The following is a 24,858-nucleotide window of genomic DNA, read 5'->3' on the forward strand; positions in this document are numbered from 1 at the left end:
AAAGCATCAGAAATATACTGACAACCAATCCACCTTCAGTCCAACAAGGTTTATCACACCTTGGTACAAAATTATGACATTAAATTGTGCGTTTTTAAGAAATACACACTGACCAGGCAATACCACCTGAGATAGCTGACTGACTTGCTATACAGCACTCTTTTAATAACTGGGTTCAATAATAGTGTTGGAAGCAGCAAAGTAATGGTCATGCAATGTATAAATGCATTCACATGATTACTGCACATGATTTATTCCTCTGGAAGATAACAAGAAATGCCATGTTCCACAGACTTTATTTTCGCCAACTCATCACCAGGACAGAGAATCTTCAGGCATAAACAATCTTCTGTACAACACTGTTCCCTTCTTTGAAGACAAAAACAAACAGCAAAAGAAAGTTATGTACAAAAACAAAAACAAAACAAAAAAAAGATACGAGACAAAACAAAACAAAATTAACGCGTATTCGTGGAGGGCTGCTATAAATAGTGACAGTATTAATTTGAACTTTATTTTGCTTGACTAAGCTGTGAATATACAGTTCAAGAGAACATTTGTCATGATTTATTTTTTTCTGTGATAAGAATCCAGTAGCACCATTCTGAGTTTCTCCATGACACTGTATGCCATCCATACACGAATAATGGAGCCCATTGCCTCCATTCAGTGCAAAAAAAGAAAACAAAGAGAAATAAAAAAAAAAAGAAAAAAATACTAAACAGTAATTTAGGCTCCTTGAAAATGAAAATGCTTGAGAGTCTTTTTCTTTCATACGTCTCTCACCAGGAGAATACAACTTTCAGCTTCAACTGTCTCGTTCCATACAAAATCGTTCATTTCATTATCGTTCAATAGAGTAACAATTTCCATATTGTTTTTTGTCCAACTGACTGTCACATGACCAATTATTATTATTTTTTTTATCAAACTGTAGATCTGATTAGCTGATACAATCATCCAAGCAGGCAAGTTGCCTGAAAATAGCAGTCCAGCAAAACTAGCCAAACATAAACATACATTTCATATCAAGAAAATGTAATTAAATGTTCCAAAATTATAGATCAGTCCTTCATTCCGCTGATGGGTTCTATGGAAAAGCACTGAGCCTGTTATGTTATTAAATCAAAATACTGTCAGGAATTGAAAACAGATATTGAAGATGTTATCCTTCATTTGTTGACAATTCATAAAGCAAAATGTAAAATGTGTTATTCTTCTTATTCAGTCTTTCATAAGCTGCACCACACAATTCCGTAACACAAGTGTTAAGTGTGAGCCTGTTGACTCACAGACAAGGCAAGAAGTAGTGAAGGCAAATGAGCAGAAAAACAAATACAACATCAACCATGTAACAGGGCAGGTGAATATGCAAAAATATACTCAGGGCTTTGAGTCAGTTTAACATAAACATGTAGCTTAGAAGCCTGCCATATACTGAGTCACAATTATAATCACTCATATCTACTATGATATAAAAACCATCTCACAAGCAACTTTGACTTTTTTTTTCCTACGCTGACAATCAAAATCTTGCACATTAGGCTGAACCGATTTCAACGTCTCTTGTTCTCAACGGCAATTTTGATTGTCACTTTCTGGGGTATAAAGCACATGTTGGTTCCAAAGTAAGCAGATTTCTTCCTCTCCACCTCCATTGGTCAATGCAAAAAAAGACAGTCCAGCTGAAGTCTTTGTGTGTGACTGGCTGTCAGGAGTGCTCATACCTCTTGTAGTGATCACAGACGGGATGCCACATTGTTTAGTTGATACGTATAGCGGTTGTAGTGCATTCTAGAGACAGCTGGCTTGGTCATGTGAAGCATTGAAATACAGTATAGCAATACATAATACAATAAACGACACTCAGTAATTAATTATACAGTGTATGTACAACTCTGTTCGTAATGCTGATCTGACTGTTCATAATGCTGACTGTAACTGGCTATGACATGAGTTTTTCTTTGACTTGCAGCTATGCTTCTTTCAAAAAATTCATTTACTGTCTATCAGCCTTCTCTTCTTCCATTTGCGTCGTTAGTTTGTTCCTCTACATAGCCATAGTGGTGAGGTGTTGATGACCTAGCAGCCCCTTGCGCCCTGCACCGCCCCCTGGGTGCCCTCCTCCATTGCCGTGGCCACAATATTCCTGCAGGTTCTGGCGCAACGTAACGAGTGCAGAGCCCAGACAGGCACGGTTTGGGGCCAAGATGCCCCCAGGCAGCTGGATGAGGACGGTGGCCACCCCTGCCATGCCGTCGTCCGTGGGCTCCAGGGTGATGGGCCCCACCTTGAAGGAGGAATAGGAGAAGCCCATGAGCTGCGAGAGGAATGGGTCGGAGCGGCAGAAGTGCTGGTAGCCACTGTGTGTCGATGGGTGGTGATGGTGCGAGGCTGGGGTGCCAGCAGTGGTGCTGGCGTAGTGGTGGGTGTTCAGGTAGTGCAGGGGCAGGTGCTGGCCGCTGTTGCCTCCTCCACCCAGGGTCAGGTGATGGTGGTGGTGGGCGGTGGGTCCGGATCCAGGGTCGTGTTTGTAGGAGACAGCGCCCGCTCTGCCCCTCTGGCCCACCACCACACCGCCTAGCTTGCTTGTGCGGGCGTGGGCAAGCGACACGGTGCTGCCTCCCACCCCTCCACCAGCTGTTGGCAGGTAGATGAGCTGAGGCTCCTCGGGCTCCAGGTAGACGGTGAGTTTGGCGAAGGGCCGAGACGCCATCTTGGTCATCTCCTGGATGTGCCGGCGCTGCTCCCGACGGAAATCCAGGAACTGCTTAACCTTCCAGAGGAGGACGCAGACAGACAGGAAGAGGAAGAAGCAGGAGAAGAAAACAGAGAAGAAGACGAAGAGATCGATATGGGCTTGGTCCTGGCGCAGAAACAGCAGGCCCTGGGACTCGCCCAGTCTCTCCACGGTTCCCACCCCTCTCAGGGCGATATAGAAGCGGCTGGATTTCAGGGAGTGCACCTCATGGGGGAAGGTGATCACCACACGATCCCGAACGCCACGGACGATCAGAACCGTCTGGGGTTTCCACACAGTGATGTAGGAGATGAGTCCCTCAGCCCGCTCCTCCCTAACTTCTCTCTCTGCCCCTGGGGGTTTGGCCTGCAGCTGCAAAGGGTTGCTGGAGAGCATGGGACCCCCAAGACCGGACGAGGCGTTGGCAAAGACCTTTATTGGGGAAGGAGGCGACTCCTTGTCTGTCCCAGTCGCCGTTCCCCGAGCCGCCGACTCCTCCTCGATCTTGATGGTGTGAATGCCCGTTTGGCGGTCCACATCCACAATGAAGGTGTCATGAGAGTTGGACACATACACTTCCACCTCACCAAAGGTCACATCAATGGTGACACGGATGTCCACGTTGGTGAACTTTGGCTGGGCAGCGAAGAAGACAGTGCGCCCCTTGGGCAGATTGCGGATGGTGGGGTCATGGAAGCAGTTGGTCTGGGATGTGGGGTCAAAGCAGCACTCGCTATCCACATTGAACTGGCGGTAGCACTGACGCCCGTTCACCGGTGTGCCATTGAAGGAGTCTTTGCACTTGGCACACTAAAAGGGAATTTGATAGTAACAGAGCAAAACATGAATATAGTTTGAGCAAATACCACATGTGAGTGAAAAACAACAACATGCTCACAGGTCAAAAGGCTACTTGGGTGTGAAAAAGCTGTGAAACCCAAATAGAAAATAGAAAATAACTGCGTTCACATCTTCATGCTTCACTGGTTTGATGGAGACGGGAAGTTATTCATTCCAATAGAGGATGTTAGATAGAGGACGGACAGTAACAGATTGGTGCCCTATACAGATTTTTACAAACTCTGTATTGTTAATGGAGCATCACAATAGCTGGTAGTAACATAAAGATAAGCACTGGTGCATGTTACAGAAAATCTCTCCAGTATATAATATAAGTCAACAGAAAAGTATTTTTAATATGTTTTCATAACAAAATGTTTATCATATTGGTTGACAGTGGTAATGTTATTATTTTTTTTCTATTTTCATTTTTCAATCATGAGAAAGTAGGAATAAAAAATTTTCCCTCCAGAATGAAGGGTGTCTTTCTGCTAATTTGGACATAAAAAGTCTTATTAAAAGCCAGCCCAAAAAAAGGCTTTTTTGGGCTAAACTTCGCAAATGCAACATGGCGAGTACCAAGCTTTCCTCCATGTTTGTCAAGTTCTGTGACTCCTGTCAGAGCGACCACACTGGTACGTTGTTCTGGGGGTGGGAGATTGAGTTGCGGATGACGCTACGCTAGAACAACACAGGAAGATATGAACGCAGCAAAACAACATTTAAGCTTACTTAATTTTGAACCTTTTCTCTATTTTCAATTCTTGTCTGTATATGCAGAAAAAGGACATGCAAAAATGTTTGGCCACACAGGCCACTTTGTGTGTGCAGGCAAACAGCACATTAAGATATTCTCAAAATTCTTATGCCAGGCTTGATGGAATAAATTAGTTCCAGGATGTGCATACCTGTTGTCTGTAGCAGTCTTTCCGGTCACTCTGAGGGCTGCTGAGGCAGGAGGAGGTCTCCGTGTTGTTCTGGCAGGGGCAACCTGTCCCATCGTGTTCATTACAGGTATCTGCATGGCCATTACACTGACACCTGCAGGACAGAGGGGCAAAACTGAGCACTAAACGCTTTGGCTGTTGCTGAGCAATGATCTGATTCTACTCAGTAATGCTCCGAGTAATGATCTTTTACTTAAAAAAAAACAGACTGGTAAACAGCTAGTAATGCATGTATGCAAATCTGTGCATTCTTATCTATGTCTGTAAATGTAATGTATTTGATACATTGTGAGCAGTTATTTACATCGCACATCTGCAAACCTTTCTGTATACTGTATGTGTATGGTCTTCTGTAGACCTGTTAATGTGAATACGATGCACATTTTGGAAATCCTGTCATGTATAATATACATTTATTTATCTTCATATTTTCTCATTTGATTTATATTGCATATATCGTCATATTTATTATTATTTTTTTTAGAATTTTAATTTCTTTTCATGCTGTATATACTTCATATTCTTTATACATTTTCATAATGCTGCTCCATTGACCCAATTTCCCACAGCGATCATTAAAGTTAAACTTAAAGTAGTTTAGGATATAACATAATCTGATCTGATCTGATCTAATATAACATAGATCTAATCGTGATTTCTCAATTGTAGAGATCTAACATTCAAGTGTCAAAAAGGCAGAAAATCTTTGCTTTTCTGCCGTTTCACATGCCTCTTGGTATCAGATTTTTTTCAGTAGGGAAATTGTCCAATAACAGTACCCTATTACTGACTGATACTGACCCATAATCCAATACCAGTATCAGTTTCGGTGCATCCCAAGCTAAACTACAGTATATCAATAGTAGCACTTCTACACATTGCTCATCAACTCAACTGACAGTTTCATAGCATGGAAATTCAGCGCAAACATCACTCACTTCTCACACTTCCCCTGCAGTAGGAAGTAGCCGCTGAGGCAGCTTTCACACTTGTCTCCAACACTATTGTTCTGGCAACTCACACACACCGCATTCTCTTCTGTGGGACCCTCCGATACCCAGTTCTGAATCTGATGATGGGAAAAAGAAACACGGACAAGCAAAATTCAATAAAGGAGCCAAACAGAACAGAGGTTGCGCTCTAATAATTGCCATCTTTACAAGACCAAGAAGACTTGCATATTCGTATTCACTTATAATCAGGAAAAGTTTATGGGAGTCAAACTACAGGCCCCTACTCAAAGTACACACTATCTAAGATGCCAAGCACTTACGCTGATGGAGTCCAGAGGGTAGAGCCGTAGATTCTCAAGGGCTTTCTTATGTTCATCCCGGGACAGACACACAGCGCTGTTACCTCTGCAAAACTCTCGACATGGACGACAAGTCCCCCCACCCTTGGCAGAGCCCACAAACAGAGGCTTGCACTTCTCGCAATGCTTGCCCTGGAATTGTGGGAAGGAAATTACAGTCTGTACATCAGATTATACACCAGTGAATGAATCAAAAATGTCTAAGAATGTAAGTATGTGTGTATGTCTCTGAGTGTGTGTTGGGGCTGGGCGATATTGACAAAATCAAATATCACAATATTTTAGACCAAATACCTTGATATCAATAATGTGACGATATTTTGGGGGAATCATACAATATTTACACAAGAAAAATTTGATAATTAGTAATGAGCATTAGTAATGAGTAATGTGTAATCAGTAATAGTAATATGGATATGATGAGCAGGTAAAGCCAATCATTGTTCATTTTACTCAGCCAGAACAGGCTAATAAGTTCAGAAAATTGTATCGCTTTACTGTAACGCAGCTTTTTAGACCAGGAAGAAGTAACATTTAAGTTGTTTCACAATATAACAATAACCAAGATCCCAGACGATATCTAGTCTCATATCACAATATCGATATTATACGATATATCGCCCAGCCCCAGTGTGTGTAACGACTCACTATGGTGTTATTGTGGCACTCTATGCAAACGTCCGGTTTGTTAACACCAGCACAGTTGCTGTGTTTGTTGCAGCTGCACTGAGAAGAGCAGTTTTCCCCCACAAAGCCAAAGTGACACTGACACACTCCTGGAGACACACACGTCCCGTTCACACAGCCTTGTGCGCACACCGGCTCACACTGGCCAGAAACACTGGAAAGAAAAAACAAACAGAAAGCGGAGCATAGGTAAAACTTAAAACTTCTCCAGGTATTGTGATAGACGACAAATCCTTCAAATAAGTGATTCCCTTCACATGTCTTCAGCCATATTTTTTCAACGATCCTGATGTATTCAGTGCCTATGTCACGATAACTGAATGGAAATATCGATCTTAGCCTTTTGAAGGAGCGGACCGGTGACCTCACCTGCTGAGTATGTAACCGTGTTTGCAGGTGCAGTGGTAGCCCTGGGGCAGGTCATGGCAGTCCTGGGTGCTGTTGCAGTGGTGATGGCCGTTAGCGCACTCGTCCTCCTCGGGACAGTGGAGGAAAGACCAGCTGCTGTTCCTCAGCGGGCAAACCCCCTCGCTCACACCTGGGAGAGACAAGGATGGAGGGAGGCGAGCGAAAGCGACAATTATGTGAATTCAACATTGGACTATTTACACCCCACGTTCCTCAACACCTCCTTAGTCCATTCAGTGACAGTGATTCAGAGCCATTTCTCACCATCGAGTCCACCCTGCAGGCAGCGTCCAGCCCCATTCCCCCCTCGGGCAGCACACCAGCCACACTGAGGCCTGGCGATGCACTGGGAGCACTGGGTGAGCTGGGAGCACTGGGGGGAGCAGGAGTCCCCTCCGGAGAGCAGACGACCGCACTGGCCCGCCTCGCACCGCAGGGGCACAAAAGACGGACTCATGCACTAGGGGAAAGTGAGAGAGGTTGACGTTTCAGCGAGATGCTTTTATTTTGAAAACACCAAATAATCTGTAAAGCTCAAGGATACCAGCCTTACCTGCTGTAGAGCCATGCTCCACACACAGTGCTGCCAGCCCCCATCAGAGCCTCGGGAGCCCAGACAGAGGCTGCAGTTATGGAGGGTGTGGCAGGGGGGAGGGCACGGCAGAGGGGGAGACGACTCCACCTGCATGGGGGAGACGTTGAGCAGGGCATAGCTGAAACACGTCCAGTCGTAGGTGGGGTTCACACTCAAGATGCGCCTGGTCTCGCCTGCAGGAATCGCAACACAGTCAAGCGGTTAAAAACAGGCCAGGGTTGTTAATCAGTCATAAGAAAAACCCCTCATGAGAAAAAAACCCTCATGAGAAAAACCCCTCATGAGAAAAAAACCCTCATGAGAAAAACCCCTCATGAGAAATCAAAACCAAAACTCAGCTGCAATTTATAAGACACTTGATTTTAATGATAATCCAGGTATTTTTGCTAGATGATGTGATCACAATTATTAAACACGATTATTAGTCTTAATGATCTGAGGAACCACATTATTTTACCTCAGTTTTTCAACATCTTGATTATTTTCAACTACAGTGAATGTTCTAAATTAAATTACATGTTTCAGTCTTGCCAATGTTCCAATATTCAACAATTATTAATTTTGAAAAATAAAAAATACATACACATACAGTACATATAACTAGGTTGACAATTAAGAGAGCCTTTTTGTTTCGTAGTGAATTCAGAATTTCTTTTGTCTGTCTCTTCAACACCATCGCCCGTACCTGTGCGTTTGAACTGGCGGGTCCACATGCATTTCCCCGAGGCGGTGCATTTGGGGCAGTCAGAAGCCTCACAGCTGGTCTCAGTGCAGTTGCTGGACAGGAAGATCTCTCTCTGGTTGATCCTGCAGTCGTGTTCAGACGTGCAGCTGACGGAGCTGCTGATACAGGCCCCCTCTGGACAGTTGGTGCACCACTTACACTGCAGGGCAGGCTGGAAGATTCAATCAAGAGTAGATTTTAGAAACAGCTCGTATCTGTCTCTCTTTGAGCTGGTGGCGGTGTTGGAGTATGTGCGTTGTACGTTACCTGTGATGGGCTGGAGAATGTCCGAGGGTGTCGGGCCAAGCATTCGCTGCAGGTCTTCAGTCTGCGACACTGATCTGGCTGACGAGGGGTAGGGGAGCAGGGAGACAGCCCAGTGGAACAGCCCATTCTGACGGAGACGGAGGGAGAGAGTAGTTATTATATTGAGTAGATGTATATGATCTCCAGCTCTGGAACATAGTATGCAGTTACTGAGATGGTTTAATCCAGATGTGGTACCTCTCAGCAGTATCGGAGGAAGCACAGGTGCCTCTACACCAGACGCAGCTGCCTGTGGTGGTGTTGCAGGCCTCTGGTGTGGGCAGCAGGGCGCAGGGGTCAGAGGGCACGGTCAGGGTCAGAAGTCGGCCCAGCGTGACTCCGTTGAAGCCTCCTGACAGGAAGAGATGGCCGCCCCAGCTTGTCATGGCAAGACACACCGAACGGTTAACTGGTTCGCCCACAGCTGAAGCTGAGAGAGAGGAAGAGAAAAGAAAGAAATGAGTAGTTAAGTTATTGAGCCAAAATGACTTCACATTAATTGGAGCCGCAGAGAGACATTAAGACAGCCACCTGGTTGTATCCAGGTGTTACAGTTGATCTGGTAGAGAGACACCGAGTTACTGTAGTCCTCCTCTTCTGTCCTCCCTCCAACAATGACCATGGTATCTTTGATCAGGGCTGCAGTGTGGAAGAAACGTGATAGGGGCTGGGGAGAAAAGATGATGATACAGCAAGAATAGATATGTTATCTTTATGCAGTAGACCAATATAGAACTGGTTGGCTTGTCTAATGTATTGCCCTGTGAAAGGGCTGACAGGCCAGGTGAGGCTGGGCTCATACCTTATTACCCTGTGAGGGAACCAGCAGAGACCAGGTGAGGTTAGGGTAATACAGACTGTAGAGCTCTCCTGAAGGCTCCACAGTCTCCACATGGAAACGGTAGCCTCCGAAGATATAGACAGCATCAGTCTGCTCATGGTACACTGCTGAATGGCCATATAAACCTGAATGGAGAACAAAAATGGACAGTAGTCAGTTTGGAGTGCAACAACAACAAGTCAGAGTTTGCTATGGATCAAACACTACAGCATGTCTAAGTAAGTAAGTAAGTAAGTAGGTATGTATGTATCTGTCGTATGTATGTGTGTATCTGTCCATCTATCTATCTGCCCATCCATCCATCCATCAAAACACCATAGTCTACAATTAAGCTGGCATTAGTACTTATATGTAGCCCAAACTTAGGTGGTTCATTAGCCAGTCAGTTTTCCACCAAGTAAAAACTATGTTACAACTCTTAGCAAGCAAAGGGCCACATGGTTCTTCAAGACCTGTAGGTGGAGTGCCGGTGTGGGGGGCAATGGTCCAGTTTCCAGTCTGAGGGCTGAACTCCAGCAGGTGATGGTTGAAGCCGTTCTCTGGAGAGTAACCTCCTATCAGCAGCACAGAAGAGTCTCGACGCACTGTCAGAGTGTGGCCTGCCACCGGGGGCAGCACTGAACTCTGTCAGAGGAAGAAGACAATTAAATTGGTTAGAGATAGTTCAATTTCAGTTCAATAGATACTGCCAATGTTTTTTATTTCCATGATAGAATTAATGCAAACCTTGTATTCTCTCCAGACTAAACTACTGAGATTGAGACTCCAGGTATCCATGGCAACACCATTTTGAGTGACCCCGCCCACCACCAGCATGAAGTTGTGACTGGCTCCTTGAGACTCATGACTGGTCAACAGGGCAGAAGCGTGGTGATAGCGAGGGCTGGGAGCAGAGCCCTCTTCCACTGAGCTTGTCAACATTTGGGTCCAACGCCCCTCTGACACAGAATATCTAAACCAACCAATCACCAGAAGGAGAGACGTTATTACAAAAATATATACGTTTCACAGCCACAATACTATTCAGAACTGGACTTTTACCGTGTCCTGGACAATCCAGGTCACACTCTCCTACCTGTAGACATTTCCCAGGATGCCCTCTGACAGAGAGAGTCCTCCATACATCCAGAGGTTCCCCTGTGGTCCAGACACCAGAGAGTGGCCCATCCTGTGGAGGAACCTGTGGGCCTGGTTCTGTGGAGCAAGAGTAAAAGTTACTCTAATGTTGGAGTTCACATATTAAAGGTTCAAAACAACATTCATATGAAGTGTGTCTGTGTTATGTTATGTATTCTGTGGTTGTGAAACTATGGTATGTATTCTGTGGTTGTGAAACTTTTTCAATGTGTGATTTTTTCCATGTGTATGTGTAGCTACGTTCTGCTCCTACCACTGTAAGCTGTGTGTCCAGCAGTGTTTCCCAGACCAGGCTGCTGGAGTCCAGAGCAGCAGAGCAGTCTGAGCCGGCCCAGCCGTCTGAGCACACACAAACTCCCAGAGACTGCGACAAACAAAACATATGGATTAGCGATCTAGACATTGGGAAAAGGTACCCTCAGTGCTCTTATACATTTTTTTTCAAAAGTCCATACTTGACTTCCAGACCTGAATTTCTTGAATTGGAAGAATCTGGTCAGTGTTCAATATAAGGCTGAACGATATTGACAAAAAAATCGAATTGCGATTATTTATTATTATTATTATTAATAATTTGACAGAATATTGCTTTAAGATTTTTAGATTTGTTTTTCTTGTCCTAAATTTTTTGAACTTTAAAACTGTTTAAAGAAAAGTGATTTTGTTAAAACCAATTTCTTTTCACCAATATTGTACTTGATTCATGGACCAAAGATTACCCGGAGCTCTAAAACACCTTGTTTAGAAATCCAGTTTGGACGCCCCTCTCTCTTTAATTAATTGCAGCCTCTGCCATTTGCAGAAATTCAAATTCTGATTCCGATTTTTTAAAATTAATTGTTCAGTTCTAGTTCAATATGATATGTGCTTATAATGGCTGGGTAATATGACGATCAGCAACACCCATCATTCTACAGCTGAACATTATTTTATAGCTGAAGATTATTCTGAACACATATCACAATATGCCAAATGACAGGCGGTCTACAACTACAGAAAATCTGTAGTTATTTGTGTATTGACACTGAACAATATTTTCTCACAATTTTCCAGACTTTCAGTGGAATTCCCAAAAACTTCCAGGCCTGGACATTATGAAATAAATTTACCAGACAAGGAACCCCGTGCCCTAAGAGGAACTTAGGTAAAGTTGGAAAATGAAAACTTCATTATAAATTGTCACCACTTACTATATTACAAGATCCTCTTCCCTCTGCTAGCCCACAGTCCTGGGGACAGATGGGCCGGTCGCAGTGGGGCCCTCCGTAACCCTGGGGGCACTGGCACAGCCCTCCGTGGCACTGGGCCCCACCCTGGCACACTGGTGACCCCTCTTCACCCCCGTCTGTGCTCTGCCGACACCGCCGCACCCAGAAAGAAGCATTGAAGCCCTGGGGTCTGTTTGAGGAGACGTTGGCTTCAAAGTAGACCGAGATCACACCTGGTGGTAAGAAAGGAGAACAGAGTGTTGTAAAATGATTTGTTTTATTTTATGTTGTTCTTCTGTCAAAATGTTTATTAGTGAATAAACAAGATGAGCCAGTGCCACAGATTTAAGTGTAAGGCATCAAGGGATACCTGAGGTGGCCTCCACAGTGATAGGCTGAGCCCTTGTGGTGCCACAAAATGCTCCAATCAGGTTGTGGTCTGAATGTACAACTCCGTTGCCCAGGAAACGAGGAAGGCCGTCAAACACATAGACATAGGAGCTCTGGAGAACAAACCGTAAAGAAGGTAAGGGGAAGTGTTATGGGAATACTGATGCAGTTTTGATGCTATAGCAAAGCAAACATGTATATGCTCATATGTGTGTGTGCATGCGTGTGAATGATTATGTCAAATTAGTACTCACAGTACACTGTGTGTGGGAGTCTGGGTGTAGAGTGAGAGCCACAGGGGGACACAGCTGTCTGGGCAGACAGGGTGCCAGGTTCTCAGTCACAGACAGGACCCACAGGCAATGAGAGAGGCCTCCTTTCCCCCCAGTGCCACCTCGCCACCCCAGAGAAGAGGAGAGGGGCAGGGGGGAGGAGGAGGTGGAGGAGAGCAGCACAGAACGACCCTGGCACTGGCGGAAGCACGTGCCATTGTTGCTGAGGAAAAGAAAAAGATGTCATGATAGACAAGTTGTGATAACGGATCCGAATATAAATCAACGAAAGATGATTCCACCATTTTTAAACCCTACTTTCGTCAACATCTCACTCTAATCTCCACTCCTTAATCTAAGATTACTTTCGATCAGTACACATAAAGACAAAAAACTGAAAAGGGTGCATCAATAGACATGAGTTCTATCCTTACCTGGGGTCTCCGTAGTAACCGGGCAGGCAGGACTCGCAGTGTGGTCCCTGCGTGTTGTGTGTGCAGTAGCACTGGCCTGTCTGATTGTGACAGTAGCCCTGGAGCGGGTCCCCGTGTCCGTTACACTCGCAGGGCACACAGCCACCACCGCCAGCCAGGGCTGAACCAAAGCTGCCTGGACGGCAGTGCTCACAGTGGGGGCCTGTGGTCCAGTCTGAGAGGGTGAAGAAGACAGAGCAAGATGGGCAAAGGAAGCATTAGGGAGCTATAGAATTTATCAATGCATATAACTTAACTCTCAACTCCTTAAATGGAGCTCTAGGACTGTGGTTGTATTGTGTAGCTCCCAGTTGTGAACATGTGTTTTAATCTAAAGGCTAGGTCATACTAGACCATCAGGGTGAGTTGGGGCTGGGGAGGGGGGCGGCACTCAGGCCAAACAGTCAGCGCTGATTATCCTGTGGTGTGAATGGGCTCAACATCAAAAGAAGGGAGAAGCCGCACATGCGCAACTCCAATGCAAAAGTTTTAATTTAATCGATGTTCGGCACGTAATGCCTTCTTCAGGATTCAAAAAAAAGAATGGGCTAAACAACATCTAGACCAGTCAGAGGCCAACAATATTTTTTCAAATGTGTTTGATTTCATCTGGCTGGGCTCATGTGGTGTGAAGCGTCCCAAGGCTCTCCAAGTCTGAAATCTGACACTGAACCTGGGAACAGCCAATGGGATTTTAAGTGAATGAACCAGAAGAGAAGTCACTTTTAACAACAACTCCAACTTACATATATAGTTTACATCAGTAATATTCCCAACTCCACTTGTTCCGCAACATAAGTTGCGATACAATTTTATTTGGATGAATGAATCTCATATAAAATGGTATAAAATGGCTTTGTGCCTGGATCAGTCCACGTTAGTATGCAATTCCAAATTAGGTTATAAAATTGTTTATCAATGTTATCCTTAATGTAACTTCAAAATACATTTGTAATGTAAATGTAAACTGTAGCTGCAGCAAAAAATGATAGAATACAATATGACTGAGAACGAGCTATTGAAACCAGGCCATCCGAATCCATCTATTTATATCTCACCCTGGCATTGGTCACAGATCCCTGGAGCAGTAATACAGGTGGAGTGAAAGTTGCAGCCACAGTCCACATCACACTCCACACCACTCAGAACCAGAGTGGCTGGGTCGGACGTCCAGCCCAGGGAACATTCACACTCAAAACGCGGGCTGCCGCTACACTGGCCCTCACGACACTCATTGTAACAGCTGCGGGAGGGAAAAAAACAAAATTAATGTGTTAATTCAAAATGTCACCTTTCATTCTCCTAGGCCTAAAAATGCAATCCAGACAGACAGATAGGGAAAGAGTGAAGAAGACAGATTAAGAGAGCTAGAGTGGAGGGTTGAATCAAAAGAGGAACACATCTTAAGACAGGACTCTTACGTCTGGTTGCAGTGCAGAGTGCCGTCCCCTGTGTATCCTCTCTCACAGTGGCACTCGTAGGAGGTGGGGGTGTTGACGCAGGTGGCGAAGAGGTGGCAGTTGTGGAGGCCCAGCCTGCACTCCTCCACATCAGGGCAGGTGGGGTAGGACCAGACGGCGTCTTGCTCCCCGTCGTCCAGGTGCTCCATCTCCATCTCCATTTCCATGGGCCGAGGGGGAGCTGAGGTCTGGGGCTCAGGGCTGGAGGAGCAGGACAAGGAGAGAGATGAAAGGTGGAGGCCACACAGGAGGGAAATCACCATGTGCCACATGTAAGGTGAACGGGTGACAGAGGGAACACTCACTGTAAATTGTAATTGTAAATTGGAATAACTGGACTTTGATGTATAGTTGTCCTGTTTGTGGAGTTGTGGTTGACTTGACTTGACATGGTCTGTAGATTATGGGCATTAATGTAAATTTAAAACAGCTTTTTTTTTTTTTTTGCGATAATCTGCTGATCCGATGGAGAAGTTCTCTTTTAGTTTGTCCTCTAGATTTGGTAGTGATTCCAGGGTATCTGCCAGTTTCAGAAAGCAAAACTTAAAAGACTTTTTAAGAACCTTTTTAAACACTACCTGGGATTGAATTTAAGACTAATTTAGCAACCACAATGAAGAAACAAAAAGCTGTCCAAATGATTTATTTTCAATTGAATACAGCTAATGAATGTTTTGAAACTATAAATTAACTGTTTAGGGACATGATGTCCAAATGTGTTTTATACCCTGGATTCAGCAGGACAGATGCTTACTGACACAGCAGCTTGAAAATGGGCTTTCTGGTTGAAGGACAGTCTCCCTACTCCCAGTTTACACCACCCCCAAGATTAATTTAACATATAAAATATTACATTATCCACATAACATACAACAATAGCCCTAGTTTGGGAAAAAAGCCATATATTTACATTGCTGCAGTTTCACTAGAGCAGAGTGGTAAGAGTTTACTGGACGGTGTCATGAGTGGTATCTTACTTTGCAGCCCGTACTTCAGCCACAGCCACACTGCAGTTATACACAGAGGGGTCATCCATTCCTGCCCAGTCTCCTCTCAGACATCTGGGAAGAGAAAAAAAATTAGTATTCATACGAGTATTCACACATCAGTAATTCTACGATGTGATCAGGAACACAACAAACCAAGAAAGCAGTAATTGCCATTAGGAATGAATAGGAGTTTGTGTCCAAAAAAATCAAATTACTGCAGACATCTGGGTAGAAAGGGGGAAATAAATAAATAAAACACAAACATAAGGATTGATTCATCAGTAATTTAATCAGTGGCTCTCTGGCACAATGTCTGATTTCTGTGCGCTGTGGCTGTCAAACTATGGTTGTGTGTTTGTCATCTCTTACTTTCCAATGGTGGGATTGTTGTAGTCACCGCACCAGCCACACTGGAACGTGCGCAGGCAGTCTGTACAAGTGTTTAAAGCCGAGCACTGCTTACACTGGGGAACTGAATGGACACTGGAAGGTAGGAGAATTAAGAGACAGATTATTAGATTATTGACATGAGGTGAGTTTTATCCCTCTGACCAACCAAAAATATAAAGTATACCACCAAATGTTTAACTTTTACTTTTTAATATTGTCTGTTCTTTGTCTCGTTATTTAATTGTGTTTAAGTACTGTGAATGTAAGATGTGTTCAAGCTAAAGTCACCAAAAGAAACAGTTTTTACCTGTCATACCAGTCCCTGCACTCTCCATAGGGGTACTTTGTGAGGTAGGCAGCAAAGTAGAAGCAGGCCTGGGCCGACTCGCACCATGCGCACTGGCTGGAGTTAGACAGGCACTCACCACATGTCTTCCTCCTTTACAAGACAGAGAGATTAAGGAAGAGAAAGGACAACAATGAGGGTGTCAGGAGCTGTAGTTTCTTATTGAGAGCATGTTATATTAGCTGTAATTAACTGTTAACCACTGCATTAAAAAGTACAGTTTTACTACTCACTGGTTGCAGACTTTAGGACAGCCTCCTGGGTCACGAATGGATCCATCTAGCCTTCCCCGTCGGCTGCACTGGTAGTCACCTTTCTTGCTGGAGTTTATCTGCCACTCGCAGTATGGGTCCTGCAGGACAAAGTTAACTTAAGATACAAATGTATAGTGCATAATAGTACATAGCAGCATAATGCTAGACGATGTTAATAGTTTTCCTGGGTGTTATCTGTGATGTACCTGAGTGCAAGCGGAGCAGTCCCTGTACTCTTCACACAAGGTGCAGTGCTGTGGAGCCAACAGCAGATGGCGCTGTCCCCCTCCCTGCTCCTCAGGACAGGGCTCCAGGTCAGGACTGGCACGCAGCAGGCAGCGGGACAGGGACGGGCACCAGCCACAGGACTGGTCCGACAGACAGGCCAGGCAAGACATGTACCCCGAGCAGGAACCTGAGCGGTACGGCTCCAAGAACAGGAAGGAGATCTCCTACATAGAAAAAAACAAAAGCAAATTGAGGGAAAAAGAGAGGAAAGGAAATTCTGCTGTGAGTGAAATTCATTGTGGAAAAAATGTTAATGCAAAGAACACACTTTTTATGTGTTTTATTTATAAAGGTTTATATTTCATATGAACCTAAATACAGCCATAAATGATGTTGAATGATATGCATTCACTTCTCTACTGACAGTGCATTTGTCCTTGACAGGAGATGAACATTTTCTCAGTATACTGTAGGTTTAACTGTGCCAGTACTCACGCTCCCTCCAGGCAGAGCAGTTCTGTTCCAGATCAGGGCCATCTCACTGGTCTGTCCTGAGCCTGAGTTGTTCAGGTAGCCCTCAGCCTGAACCAGGTAATGGTTGCCCCTGGTCAGGTTGGGGAACAGTCTACTCCCATCTGTGCGAGCCAGCAGCTTCAGCTCCTTCTCCTGCTGTGCCGCCCAGCGACCCACCACCTCCTATCATCCGACAGGGGAAAGATGGACAGAGAATGAGACAGAGCAAAGAAAGAAATACCAGTACAAAGTGGAGCTCAGTAAAATAGCAATGAACAACTACTGCTAACTAAATTAAAAAATCTATCCAATGAACAGAAAATGTATCAAAAGGCACAACCAACATGGATGTTGCCTTGCTGGCAAGTATACACCACTAAAGGTGGTGGTAATCTGAATCAAACACAGACTGTGAATCTAGACTGTACTAGAATTACAGAGAATGTGGGAGCTTGCTGATAAACAGTGGGTTATTTATCCTGAAACAATTACCCCTGCGGGGAGGCAGGCTCTGTAATAATCACAAATAATGTTATTCCACATGGGATAAAAATCACTGAATTATGGCAGTGAAAATGATATTACCTGACCTCCTCCAGTATAACCCCCCCCCCCCTAGTTCCAGATAAGCAATTTGCTTTAAAACAGCTTTTATTGGATACACAATTGGACACAATTTACAGTGCATGCACTCCTCTCTCTCACCAGTTGGCTGGAATTGGGTCCTGGTGCCATGCGGGCCTCAAAGTGGAGCCTCTGGATGCGAGCCCACATGGAGACGGTCTCACTGGGAGGGGGCACAGGCGGAGGGGCCCCCCACAGTGGGTGGATGAAGCCCCTGAACTGCAGGGCTACGTCCATTTCTGTGGTGGGGCTAAGGATGATGGTGGTGCTGCGGAGGATGGACACCTGGCGAGGGGATGAGGAGGATGGAGGATGGAGGATTGTGGAGGATGGATGGAAGTGGAAACACATCAACAGAAGCACTATTCTCTACAAACTGCTCTACAAGTTTGACAAACTATTTGAAAAGGAAGCCTCTCTATGAGCGCATTGCAAAACAAGAAGAGAAACAGAAACAACAAAATGAGAAGTGAGCAACAAAGTCAAGGCGTCAAGAGGGCAAGAGCATAAGATAGAAATGATCAATAAAAGAGAATCAATCATAATATTCGAGTTTGAGACCTGCAGTGGAGTCTAAGTGCCAAAGCAGGGTAGGAGGAAGGAAGGAGGGGTAAGTATATGCAGAGGGGGTGTAGTAGTAACAGAGTACAGTTACAGCTTGAGATTTGGACTCCGTACCTTGTCAGGCTGGGAGTCGTTGCGGGGGTGCTGGAAGGTGAGCAGGTGCAGTCCCGGGACATAGTTCTCGGTGCGACAGGAGTGGAGGGAGGTTAGGAAACGGGTACGCTCCCCCCACCAGCCGTACGCCCCTGAGATCTGGTCCACACGGCACGCACTTCGCTCTGCGAGACCGAGAGGGAGAGGTCAGTACACAAAGAACACACCTGACCTCTTATAATCTCATAATACAGCAGTTTCCTACAATGCACTACTGTACTGGAACCAGTGCAATCAATGCATCTTGTTTGGGGTGCATTCAAAAGGAGTGAAACAAGATGACCTGATTGCACCCGAGAACGTATGCAATTGGAGAGGTGACTCAAATCGTGGTCTGAGCAGCCAGTCCGATTTCAGCTGAGCGCAGTCAAGTCATCGTGTTTCACCTCTGAAAAGCGCCCAAAATGGGTCTAGTCCCTCCCATGTCAACTCCCAACTTCTTTTGTTTTTAAGTTTGCAGCACAGCCCCTCTCTTTTCTGCCCTCCTTTCTTCCTCCCTGGGTCTCACCTGACACCGGTAGGCAAGACTCGTTCTGGACACACCAGCCGAAGTCACCGGGGGCGCGCACCAGAGAGGCTGGAGTGCCACTGAACACGAGACAGGACTGACAGTCAGACAGGAAGCGTGCCAGGCCCAGGCACCCGGTGCTGCCACACTGTGGACACACAACTGTGGTTACCAATGGCAACGGTAATCTCTACACACAGACATTCATACTGACACAGAGTAGAAAAATGTTTTGGGCGCATGGCATTATGGGAATGGATATATTAATAGCACATTTTAAATTTTACAAACAATTATATATTGTGCATCTGTATAAAGTGAGACTGAGCTGGGGGGAGTGTTACCGGATTAGTGGGCTGGTATTCCCGACAACGGCCTTCACACCAGCTGCATTCTGGGTTCTTTAGGCACATGCTTTCATCTGGCGCCTCAGCGCAAACAGCATCCTGACAAAAGCATCACACACACATACACACACTATTGCAATGTGCACTTCAACTTATCTCTAGTCCTTGTTTATTCTTCCCAACCACATTTCGTTATCCCCTCTCCCATGAGTCCTTACACACTGTGGACCATTTTGCCAAACTCCCCGGTGACAGGACTTCCTGTGCCCTCGCTCCGTGACTCTTTCTTCACTCACCCGGTCTCCTGGGTCGCTGCTGACGAACAGCGGAACTTTGTAAGCCACCAAGTCTCCACGGGCAACGCCACTGTAACCCCCAGCAACCAGCAGCACTCGACCCTCCATCACAGCAGCAACGTGCGAGTAACGGCCCCTCACAGCCTCCCCTCCTGAGAAAAATGTAGACAATTTTGGATGAAGTGTATGTGTGCGAGCAAGTGACAAAGTGCAAGAGAATGGACAAGTTGATGAAAATGGACTGTGTGGGTGTGTGAGAGATTGTGTATGTGACACAGAGTGGCTATAGAAGTCACTGTCTACAGGAACTCACTGTGTGACAAGCTCTCCCCAGCAGATACCCATTGGTGACAGCCCAGATGGTAAAAGAAGATCTCCTCATCATAGCACTTCTCCTCTTGGTAGTGAATATGTACATTCCCCCCTGGGAGAGAGAGGCAGGAAGGAAAGAGACGGAGAGAAACAGAGAAATGTAAACAGAGCTGGATCGAGACCCATCATGTCCGCTAATTTCTCTAGGGTCGCTCTGCTCACCGTAGACCACCATGTAATTTCCAATGACGGTGGCCGAGTGGAAGGCTCTCTCTCTGGGGCCGGTGGCTGGGAAACGGGAGCGGAAGGACGTCCAGAACCGCCGGTCCACATGGAATACGTCAGTGTTGTTCACCCTCACACTGAACCTTAGATGAAGTGGAGGGACAAAGTAAGTGAGAACAGCAGGTGCGCTTTTAGTCAAATCTGTCAGTGAAGATGCTGTATCTTTATTTGTTGCAATATTCTCAATATGTTGGTAGCTGCTTGTATTATCTTCAATACTCTCTACCCATTCTATTTTTATCTATATCTTGTTCTGGGCTGCTGCAATTACTTCATTCAAGTTTTATCTGATCTAATTGCAATATTTTTTTTTGCAATTCACTTTACGTATACAGTGATACATGGCAATATCACATATGCACTCCTCAAACAAACAAATATAGACATGCCCCATAAATAGCCAGCAAGCTGTTCCCTCCATCATTAACAACAAGCAATAGAAAAACACCCTCTTACACTAATGCCAAATTCTGACACACAGACCTAATTTTCTCACGCTCCCCCTACCTGGACCTGGCTATGTGTGCGTGAGTGTGTATGCTCATGCATGAGTGTGGGTGTGTACCTGGCAGTGGTCGGCCTGTGGCCCCCGTAGACCAGCAGCATCCTGGAAGGGCTGTGGAACACCATGGAGTGGCCGGCGGTGGCCGGCGGCTTCCCCCCGGTGAATTGAACAGTCTCCCACAGCCCAGAGCCCTGCAAGCCGAACCGATACAGAGAGGAGGAAAACATATCCTCCTCAGTGCGACCTAGGAAACAAGGAAGTAGGGAGGAAGAGGAAAGATGCTGCTTGGGTACTGTTTATCTCTCAAGGGATTAACTTGAGCCAATCTACCAAACTTTTTCATTATACAGACAAATAACCTAAATAGGCTGCTGGGTGACAATATTATGTGAAACCCACCTCCAAATACATAGAGATAACTGTCCACTACAGCTGCCGCGTGATTGGCCAGTTTAGGAGCTCCGGGTGAATTTGATGAGCCAAGCTGCTGCCAGTCGTCCTGGACTGGGCGGTACATCCAGACATCACTGGCCAGAGCGCCGTTGGCTAGCTCTCCTCCAAAGATAACCATATTACCCTTCCACTCTACTGCTGTGTGGGAATGACGGGCCGTCTGATAAGGAGAAGGGAAACAAAGAGTGTAAGACAAAAGGGGAGGGGAATTATGGGAAGTATATAACAATGAATAAGAGCAATTGTGTTCAAAATGAGATGCAAAAACAGAGTAGGAAGAAGCAAAAATGAGAAAAGGCAGGAAAAGATGCAAGACATGGATGAAATTGAGAAAGAGATCAGTACAGAGATCAGTCTAAGAGGAAAAAGTAAAGGATATATAATTTCTGGAACAATACTTTAAAAAGGACAAACTTTTGTTACAGCTACATGATACATATATTCAGTAGACTGTGTGTTTATATCCGAGGCACTTACAGGGGAGTGACCATAAGACCTGTTCTCCCATTGGTTGGACGTGAAGTTGTATTTGACCAGGTCACCTAGAGCTCTGTTCAGGTCAAAGCCTGGTGGGAAAAACAATAATCAAACATGCATCTTTGTCATTAAACAGCCTAAACACTATCACATACCAGAGACAACAAAAATAACTTTAATTTAGTCAAGTCTTCCATGTGTTCTACTAGATTATATTTGCAACGGTATCGAAATTCAATCATCTGAGCAAGGATCACAGTGAAACTATGTATTCGCAAGTAAAAGGATGATCTACAGGCAGAAGAAACACCTGTTGTTGTTTAGATTGGTTGACATCTAAATATTAAACAGGTGTTCCAAGTGTTAGTGGGACAAGTTAGAATTTAATAACCATAGCACTGGTGAATTCTTTATTATCTTTATTACATGTCCTTGTGCTTGCAACTGCACTACCTACCATGTGTTGATAAGTTGGAGCTGAAGGTGGGTTTGCTCACTGAATATTACAAATAAATGGAAGTGAATGGTGCGTTGCCCTCACCTCCAAACAGGTACATGGCGCCAGTGGAGGACAGGTAAGCCCCAGCAGAACCCGTCCTGGGAGGGGTGTATGGGTTTCCCTCACTCACGCGCCACCACTGCCCCGCCCCGCTATCGTCACGGAGACCGAGTTGGCAGCTCTGACCCAGGAAGCCTGAGTTACACAGACAGCGCTCTCCTTTCTGAGAGAGAACATGTGAAAAGGAGAGTAAGAGCCGATTTCCAATGACAAGCAAATATTAAGAGTAAATTCAACAATCAGTGTTTCAAATAAATCGCTGCACTACTGAGGAGGCATAACCAAGGATCATTCAGTGAGATGATTACTGTCTGCAGGCTGTGTTCGTTATCCCCTTAGCATCTGTCTCCCCTCTTCTTACCTTGTCACACTGGCCATGTGCGGAGCACGCCTGGGAGCACAGAGGAGTCGTACAGTCCACACCTCCCCAACCCAGGTGGCAGTGGCACTGGTATGTAGATGAATCACAGCGCCCATGGCCCCCGCAGGCTCCAGGGCACAGGGAGAAGGTGTAGGTGGCATTGAAGCCCAGGAGGTTGTAATTGGCATCACTAAAGAGATGGAGCAGCATCTGGGACAAAGAGTGGAAGAAAGGAGCAAGATGAAGTCAACATTTCACATAGTAAAAATGTTTATTGGTTTCATTTATATAATGAATCATGGGTCAGTTGTTACCTTTCCAGACTTGGCTTCCATGGGTTGCGGCAGAGTGTTGCCACTCAGACTGGCTAGGAGGGGGCTCTGGTAGGAGTCTCCATCATACACAAACAGGTAATCATAGGTACACTCTGTGTCCATAAAGGTGAAATTCAGGACAATGCGGTGATTGTTGCTGGGAGCTGGGAGATAAAGAATGAGAGGGAAATAGCAATGTGATTAGGCTCGAGCTGGAGCGCTAAGCCACATCAGTTTTGCATTCACTCTACAGGCAAACTGGCAAATAGCATGTGGGTTGCAAGGTATCTGATTTAACCATCAATTATATTGTACACAAGACAATATATTCACTCATTATACCTTTGATGAGCCACTCGCAGTTCCCATTGACTGAGTAGTTCCCTGGTCCATCTGTGACGTAGCCTGGTGGTCCCCTCAACACCTGCCTGTGGCCCTTACAGTCCCCTGCCTGGCACCCAGGGGCCTCAGCCAGCAGGAGAACCACCAGCACCAGGGAGACAGGGAGGAGAGAGGCCATCCTTCCCACCACCTGGAAGAGGGGAGACAAAAAGTGGAAGATATTATTATATATCTTATTATATATAAGGATATTGCAGCCATGCCATGCAACAAAGATATGGGCCAACACAGAAACAATACACAATTTCAATCTGTCAAGGATCTGTTAAAATCTGTGAAAACAGTGGCAGACAGGAACTACTGTCTGGTCACAAATCTACCAAACAGGGCAGATGAACTGTGCCAGCAACAGCATAAAGGGGCTTCTTTCTTCTGTGATTGTGGATCAGTGACAGAAATGTAATGTTTCATGGTAATCCAAGAATCAGCTGATCTGACAACAGTAAACTGCAGGAATAGAGGCCTGACTGCATTTTGCTAAAATTCCAGCTAACAGGCCTAGATGAAATTTTTACTTTGACATCTTTGACAAGACGCACGTTTCTGAATCTCATCATTGAGGATCAACCGAACGTCAGTCAAGAGCAACATCGAATATGCAGCTAGATTCAGAAGCACTTAGTGTTGTGCCGCAGTGATTTACCACTGTGAACTTGTGTGGTTAGTAAAGCTGGACCCCTGCCTTGTACGAACTGCAATGCCACTACCAGCTACATCTAACTGTTAGCCCTATTAACGTTGTCCACCACCACCAATGCCTGGTGACAGCTCAGTTAGGTTGCATAGGTAGCTGGTTAAGTAGGTAACACTGTAACGCATTGTATAAACAATGTTCTATACCCAAATAATATGTATTTATTGCATTCCTTATATCTAGCTAGCTAACTGATCAGCTAATAACATTGGCAACCAGTAACGTTACGTCTCCGCAGGCTATCAAAACAAGGCTAACGTTAGTGCGAAAGGTTAGCTAACGTTAGCCAGCTGAATAACGTTAAACGCCAAGGGCCGTTAGCTGGTTAGTTAGCAATCTTGTATTACCATACTCACCAGTTCCCGTCTCTTCGGCCCCATTGTAATTTACATTTTCAGTGACCAGCTTAGCACAGAAGCTAACTTGTCGTTAGCTAGTGGCTAAAGCAGATAGCTAGCTGAATTAGCTAGCGTCACTAGTGATTCTGAATCACGGCACAGGACTGGCAGGATCTACCACACACTACTCGACTAGCTTGTTCGCTAGCTAGCTAGTATTAGCCAGAGCCATTGGCTCTGGTATTAGCCAGCTTTGCCAAATCCAGATGCGCAATCGTCAATCGGCAGCAAAAACCATCACGATAAGTCATTCTTACGAATAATGCTAATTCTCCATAATATAATTACGGAATCATGTGTTAATTAATCTCGGGCATTGCACAATGAAATGCAGCCAGCTATCAAGCAAGCTAGTTAGCGTTATCGAGACAATTCCTGCAGTCCATCTTGGGGATAGATGCCTGTTGTTTTGGTGTTTGTAGCTGGCTAGCAGTAACCGGTCGTTGCCAACACAAAAGACAGCGCTGGTTTCTATCCTGTCTCTACACTGCCCTCCAGCGGAGGAGTGAAACACTGTTTTAAACATCTGGATAGAAACCGCACAGC

At 45.3% G+C, this 24,858-nt stretch overlaps 1 protein-coding gene across 1 annotated transcript; it reads right to left on the reverse strand.

The window, feature by feature from the left end:
• Positions 1-280: 280 nt before the first annotated feature.
• On the reverse strand, positions 281-24,404 carry megf8 (multiple EGF-like-domains 8). Its single transcript, XM_078287202.1, has 44 exons — positions 24,271-24,404; positions 23,161-23,350; positions 22,819-22,982; positions 22,505-22,714; positions 22,126-22,306; positions 21,585-21,673; positions 21,054-21,267; positions 20,715-20,898; positions 20,087-20,232; positions 19,866-19,976; positions 19,553-19,704; positions 19,254-19,355; positions 18,910-19,057; positions 18,363-18,526; positions 17,766-17,969; positions 17,043-17,243; positions 16,526-16,771; positions 16,299-16,417; positions 16,027-16,158; positions 15,699-15,812; positions 15,318-15,401; positions 14,302-14,541; positions 13,939-14,123; positions 12,842-13,055; positions 12,390-12,630; positions 12,116-12,248; positions 11,728-11,978; positions 10,791-10,901; positions 10,476-10,594; positions 10,127-10,352; positions 9,853-10,024; positions 9,362-9,525; positions 9,091-9,226; positions 8,758-8,989; positions 8,521-8,647; positions 8,215-8,425; positions 7,488-7,702; positions 7,199-7,394; positions 6,896-7,064; positions 6,488-6,680; positions 5,801-5,971; positions 5,466-5,596; positions 4,489-4,621; positions 281-3,550 (listed from the first exon to the last, which is right to left on the reverse strand). The coding sequence occupies exons 1-44, from the start codon at positions 24,292-24,294 to the stop codon at positions 2,051-2,053; spliced, it is 8,649 nt and encodes a 2,882-aa protein (XP_078143328.1). The 5' UTR covers positions 24,295-24,404; the 3' UTR covers positions 281-2,050.
• Positions 24,405-24,858: the final 454 nt, after the last annotated feature.

This window comes from Centroberyx gerrardi, chromosome 12, assembly GCF_048128805.1.
Source record: "Centroberyx gerrardi isolate f3 chromosome 12, fCenGer3.hap1.cur.20231027, whole genome shotgun sequence".
In the NCBI taxonomy this organism is placed as follows: Eukaryota; Metazoa; Chordata; class Actinopteri; order Beryciformes; family Berycidae; genus Centroberyx; species Centroberyx gerrardi.

Coding starts and splice junctions, on each gene's coding strand:
- megf8 (XM_078287202.1), bottom strand. CDS start 24,294: ATGGGGCCGAAGAGACGGGAACTG. Junction 22,983..23,160: donor CTGCGAGTGGCTCATCAAAG/GTATAATGAGTG, acceptor TTTATCTCCCAG/CTCCCAGCAACAATCACCGC. Junction 22,307..22,504: donor CACATGGCCAGTGTGACAAG/GTAAGAAGAGGG, acceptor GTTCTCTCTCAG/AAAGGAGAGCGCTGTCTGTG.